Source organism: Alosa sapidissima, chromosome 22, assembly GCF_018492685.1.
Source record: "Alosa sapidissima isolate fAloSap1 chromosome 22, fAloSap1.pri, whole genome shotgun sequence".
Lineage (NCBI taxonomy): Eukaryota > Metazoa > Chordata > Actinopteri > Clupeiformes > Clupeidae > Alosa > Alosa sapidissima.
The window spans coordinates 17,982,271-17,988,860 of NC_055978.1; the positions used below are offsets into that span (position 1 = coordinate 17,982,271).

Below are 6,590 nucleotides of genomic sequence, written 5' to 3' on the forward strand. Positions count from 1 at the left end.
TCCTCCGTCTGTGATGCTTCAGGAGGCTGACGTAGACATCACTGTGAGTGTGTGTGTGTGTGTGTGAATATTAGCAGTTTCCTGGTTGTACAATTCCGGTTTATTCCATGGATATAAATTAAATGAACATATACTGTAAACCTACTCTGGAAGCCCGAGTGTGTGTATGTTTGTTAGTCTGTCGAAATAATGTCACACTCCCCACCCATCAGCCATACAATCTCTATGTAACAAATAGATTTTCATTTTATCTTTTTTATTTTAATCTTTTGACCTTTGATTTTGGTACCATCTTTGCTTTCCAGTGCGTTTGTAATGCAAACTCATTTTTTTTAAACTACCTTACAAGTATGAACAATGAAATTGGCAAAATATTTATGTACACGTGAGCTATGGTCAGTCATACAGTAATACTGCGTCAAAATAGGAACATCTGCTTGAAGGTAATAGTTCAGCCCCATGGTAGCTGAAGTAAGTATTCACCTGAAATCCAAATCCAACCCACTTTACCATCTTCCAATACTATAATATATCTTTTAATCTTCTTTGAAAATGGCTATTGTTCTGTAGCCCAATTTTTTGACATGTCATACAAAAATAATGTAACATTGAGACAACATTAGACAAGAATTGCACAACAACAATAATTAGAATTATAATTAACAGTAATAGAATCTCATATTAAACATTTAAAACGTCTCTCAATATGAACATTTATCTGCTAAAGACATGCCACTCATGTCTGCAGACCACTCTAGGTGATATCAGCACTTACATGTCTCTTTGTTATACCAGTTCCATGCGGTGAGTCCATTCACATTGTGCATATTCATATTGTATTGTTTATCATAAAGGGAAGGATAGAAAATAAACAAACAAGAGAATGAAACAGAAAAAAAATAAAAATAAACAACAGAAGTACTGAAACGGCAAACCAGGCAATCTTTTTTTCCATGCCACTCCCCTTAAGAGATACAGAGGTGTAGTCTTGCTTTTATTTTGTTCAGAAAGCAAAGAGGCGTGTGTGTGTGTGTGTGTGTGTGTGTGTGTGTGTGCACGAGTCTACCAGAAAAAAAAAAAAAGAATATCCACAGCAAACCTTTGCCTGGGGGGGGGGGGGGGGGGGGGGGGTTGTTTGTCTCCTCGGCAGCTGCAGTTCTTGTGGTCAGACTCAATTAACGTTTACATTCAAATCAAAGAAATATCTGTTAGTGTGCAATCCTTAAAATGTATGTTTGTATAGTTTTGCTTGCATGTGTGTGTGTGTATGTACTGTATGTATGAATGAGTATGGGTACATGTGAGTACATGTATTCTGGGAGAAAGGCATTTAGTCTTTGGGTCTATTCATTTTGACACCAAGTGACAAAGTCTTCATCTGAAGTAAACTTTTTAATTGAATGTCAACGCCTGAGAGCGTCCATGTTTGTAGTCCTTTGCCACTTCGACAAACAGCAGTCCATTTTTGTAGTCCTTTGACGTGTTTAAGAGAAAACAGGCATCCAAAGTTTGTAGTCCTTTGACACGTTTCTTTGTGTGTGTGTGTGTGTGTTTGTGACAGAGAGACAGGGGTCCATGTTTGTGGTCCTTTTGCATTGTATGTGTGAGAGGGTCCATGTTAAGGGCTGGCTACATTCTTTGCATTCCAGAGTAATAGACATGGGCGTCCGCCATTGCCCTGTGGAGGAGATGACATCACTTATCCAGAGTGTCCCTTAAATACGTCACCTCTCAGCCGGCCCCCCCTACCCTTCCTCACCACATCCAACATGGCCACCATGCTCTCAAAAATCTACCACTGCATATTGTAATTTTTTTTTTTTTTAAGAAGGGGGAAAATATTCCCCCATTTTTTAAAAACAATTTTCTTTCTGATTACACATTTCAACACATTTCTGTGTGTAGGTACTCAATCTGTATATCATCTTGACACAGAAAAGCTAGCGCTTTCTCAAGCTGAGCAAAAATAACGTCTGATTCTCTCAACCAAATCACTTTACGGTTTGCCAAAAAATGTACTTTGACAACAAAAAATATTTCATTTGAAATAAAGGAGAGACTGATAAAAATCAACAGAATGAAATGAGATATATGTAAGACAAGCACTGATCTTTTTATGATTTTTTGTGCTACATCACACAAAAACAAAACAAAAATGTTCTTGCTCAGAGTCCTTTCTCCGTTCTCAGTTTAAATGAGGGGCCAAGCCCCCTTCTGATTTCCTCCGGTTACCAAGACAACCCCAAAAAACATCAGATCTCAACTGACTGAGGGCCGACACTGTCTTTTAGAAAGAAAAAAGAAAAACATGAAACTTAGAGATAAAAAAAAGAAAGATTGCTAGTTTTTCAGCAGCATCATGGATCGGTTTTCTCATTCGAGCAGTCGGGGGGTAAGAGGTTTGGAAATGACCGGAAGAGGTAGAGATACCAAGAGATAGAGAAAGAGGCGAGCCAAGAAAGAGTGCTAAGCAAGGAATGGATCAGGAAAATGCCAAAGGAAAAGATGAGGAGCAAAACATATAATAAACAAAATCATGAACAAAACAAAACAAAACCCAGACCCCGACCCCAACTAAACGAAAGGTAAAGAGCCGCGTGCGTAGTCAGCGGTCCAGGGGCCAGAGTGTGAGAGCACAGGGCTGAGTTGGGGGGTAGAGGGGGGGCGTGGAAGGGCCTGACTGTCTGACTGACTGCCCTCTATTGGCCGGGGGTGAGCACTGCAGGCCTGAGCCTGAGAGAGCGGCCACCATGCGTCTGAGTCTCATAGCCCGCTGCCGGACGAGAGAGAAAAGAGAGGAGAGAAGAAAAGAGGAGAGAAGAGGGGGGAAAAAAAGAGGAAAAGGGGGAAGAAAGAGGAGCAGTAGAAGGAGGCAGTTGAGAGTAGAGAGACAAAGAGAGAGAGAGAGAGAGAGAGAGAAAAAAAAAAGAGAGAGACAGCGGCAACGTCATCATGCAGACGCCGCGGTAAACGGGGCGGAGGGGGGGGTGGGGCCGGCCAGAGAGACAGGTCACAGGTCACTCACTGGGGCCCGTGGCTCTGCAGGGGAAGGGGCCTCTAGTGGGCGCGCCCTGAAAGGCACACACACACACAGGAGTGGCTAGTGGGTGTATATTAGAAAATAGTGGTCTCATACTTGGTGTTGGCGCCTCGCTTGGCCTCTTGGTTGGGCTCCACTATCCAAGGGACGTTGGCGTGGCCCTTCTGGTCCATTGAGGGCTGCTCCATCTGGGGACGAGAGGAAACGAGGGATGGTTAGAGAGAGAGAGGGAGAGAGAGAGGAGGAAAAGGGAAACATGTAGGAAGATATGAAGGAGAGTTGAGAGACAGAAAGAACAAAGAAGGTAGGGTAGAAGTAAGAGAGAGAGAATGACAGAGAGAGAGTGACAGAGTGAGAGAGAGAGAGAAAAACACAAATATATAGAGAGACAGTAAGGTTAAGCTCTTTGGTTAGCCACACAGGAGCACACAGACGTGCACACCCAACAGGCACAGGATGAAATGGTTCATCTTTTTAAATCTGCTTCTGCTTGATCTGTTTTTTAATCCTACAAACAGTTTAATTTCCATGAAAAACATATTTTTTTTAATATCCTCTTCTACTAACCCTGGATCTTATTCAGATTCTAACCAATAACTTAAGTCACAGCTTAACCCAGACACCTCCCCCTTGTCATATCTGCAACCAATCAATGGCTTCCTCCCTCTTGTTGCCATGGAGTTCTCCCTCTCAGCTCATTGCTCTAAAAACATCCCATAGTAATCATGTTCATAAATACTACTTCCAAGTGTAAACCGTCTGAGGCTTACACACACACACACACTACACATACATGGACACACATACACATACACCATCTGAATTTCTCTTTTCCACAAACACACACACATGCCCTCACAAACACACACACACACACATCCAGGATTTAGGCCAGTACAAGACCCCTCTTGATCAGACATGTAGTGTGTGTGTAGGGGGGGGGGGGGGGCATGGTACTCATGAAGCAATCTCTATCTGTTCCACTCCATATGGAAATACATTAATATTAAATATCATAATCCCTTCGGATCGTCTACCTCTGACTAACACACAGCCGGAGAGGAAAAAAAAAAAACCCTCTAATCTTTGGGAGGAGAAACGGGGGAAGAGCTTTTCTTTCCCTGACAAGAGAGCTAGCGTGTCTGAGCTAGCCTGTGATAAGGAGAGGGGGGGAGAAAGGGAGAGTTGAATGTGCACGGCTGAGAACTGTCGTGCTATTCATTTGATACTCTGAGCCTGCCTTTCATTAACTGACCTGAGTGTTCTTTTCATTACCTGCATGTAGATACAGGCAAGACGTGTGAAGGTTAAGTACGGGGACGGTTTTTTGTTTCAAATCAGATGTGAGCTCGTTGAAACACACACACACACACACACACACACACACACACACACACACACACACACACACTCCTTTTCTTGTGTTAGATCAGTGAGAGACGCAGACGAATGGGATTGGAAGACCACGCCATTTATCGAAAAAACAAACGGATAGAAAAAAAAGCAAACAAAGAAACTGAAAAAAATGTATGTTAGAGGGGTAAACAAAACCAGGACGGAAAAAACAGCAAATAGCGGGAAAAAAACCCCCACTCCAACAAACAAACAAACAAAAAAAAACAATCAAAATCAAACAGTGAGAAAAGCAACCCAAAGAACTCAAACGCAAAGCAAACAGAAACAAAGCAAACAAGGATTAGGAGCGTTCAAATCAACACAGAAGGAGAGAAGTTAGAGGAGGAGAGGAGAAGCGCGAGGAGGAGACCTGAAATTGAACTTTGTGGGGGTGATGGAGGAGTCGGGAGGAAGGAGAAGGAGGAGGAGGAGGGTGTAGAGGAGGCCGGTGAGGGGTGTATATGTGCCCCAGGGACCAGCGGCTAGTGGGGGGCATGACCTATGGGCGGAACACAAGGTCACAGAGGTCAGCAAGGGCCGTGTGGTGCTGCAACGCCCACGCAGGCAAACACACATGCACACGCTCGCACACGCTCACACACGCTCACATACAGTACACACGCACTCACACACACACACACACACACACAAACGCACACACACAAACATACAGAGACGCACACACACAAACATGCATTAAAAACAAACACACTCTATCTCTCTTTCTATCTCTCTCTTTTTTTTCTTTCTCTCTCTCTCTCTCTCTCTCTCACACACTCACACTGACACACACACACATACACACACACACAAACAACACAGAGATACACATTCTTGTGTGCAGAGAGAGGCACAAGAACAACCACTAATGGCCTTGTCAGCAGACATGATATCATCCATCATTACGGCCAGACCCACGGCATGAATATGCAGAATAACGCCAGTACACACACATACACACACACACACACAACACACACACACACAACACATACAACACAAAACACTCAAACACACACACACAAAATAAAACATAACACTCCATGTTGAACAGCTCTTGTCCTCGGGTGTCGGCTTTTGAGGCTATATCTGTGTAGACCCTACTGTGAGGACCTCATATTTCCATTAGCACTTGGTCTCCATATAGAGTACACACGCGCACACACACACACACACACACACACACACACACACACAAAGGTCCTCCGTGGGCTTAATACAAAAATACAGCACACGCTCAGCAACCGCCCTGTCATAATTAGTGCAGCGCTGTTTATGACAAGCCCCTCTCCTTCTCGCTCTCCCTCGCAAAACCAGGATGACGACAACATCCCCAGCAGCCCCCTGACCTAAATCAGGATCAGCACGCAGGAAAGGGAAAGTCATGTTCGTCTGTGGAGGGTCTGAGTCTCCGCCGCCTGTATCTATTGCTGTGGTCCAGACAGTAGACGCCGGAGCCTGTTTTTTAAACCCCTTTGGCCTTCTGAATGCGGTCATATCATTGTGTGAAATCCAAGTGCATAATACCAGAAGCAGCCTGGGACATTTCACAAGTGCATAACTCCAGGAACAGCCTGGGACAGTGTGTTGTGGGCTGCTTTTAAAGGAGCGCAGTATCGTCGAGGGGGAACCAGGGAGGGAGAGAAGGGGGGAGGGGGGGGGGGTTGTGAATGAGTGTGCCTGACAGGTGTGCTCTCTGGCTGGGGAGGAGAGATCAGGAAGGGGGGCTTGGGGGGGGGCGCTGGAGGTGGCGGCTCCTGTGAGCAGAGCTCGTCCATCAGGGTGTGACTGTTACTGTAGGAGCCAGGAGATAGATCGCAGCGTTTACACATCAAACATTCATCACAGACACCAACATACACGTACTGTACTGTACACGTACACACATAAACACCCGTACACATTGACAGAAGCACAAAAGCAAACAGAAGCACATCCGCACAAGCCCATTCCTGCATGAGCTATTCGTACCTCTGGCTCAAAATCTCTTCCTGTTGCTCACTCACATGTACACACACACACACACACACACACACACACACACACACACACACACACACACACACACACACACACACACACACACAAACTCCCTTACTCACACTCTAATTCACACACTAACGCACTTAGTGACTGACTGACTAACTCACATGCA

The 6,590-nt window shown here is 44.7% G+C and overlaps 1 protein-coding gene across 5 annotated transcripts in view; it reads right to left on the minus strand.

Annotated features, from left to right (window-relative positions):
• Positions 1 to 520: 520 nt before the first annotated feature.
• anks1b (ankyrin repeat and sterile alpha motif domain containing 1B) overlaps positions 521 to 6,590 on the minus strand; it is a 263,977-nt gene continuing 257,907 nt past the window's right edge. For 4 of the 5 annotated variants that reach the window (XM_042078677.1, XM_042078676.1, XM_042078678.1 and 1 more), the window contains 2 exons: positions 3,137 to 3,228; positions 521 to 1,678 (listed from right to left, as the gene is read on the minus strand). In XM_042078677.1, coding sequence (XP_041934611.1) covers positions 1,630 to 1,678; positions 3,137 to 3,228 — 141 coding nt within the window. In that variant the 3' untranslated portion in view covers positions 521 to 1,629. Of the gene's footprint in view, positions 1,679 to 3,136; positions 3,229 to 4,805; positions 4,935 to 6,590 lie in introns of all 5 variants that reach the window. The other variant, XM_042078680.1, reaches the window with a different exon arrangement.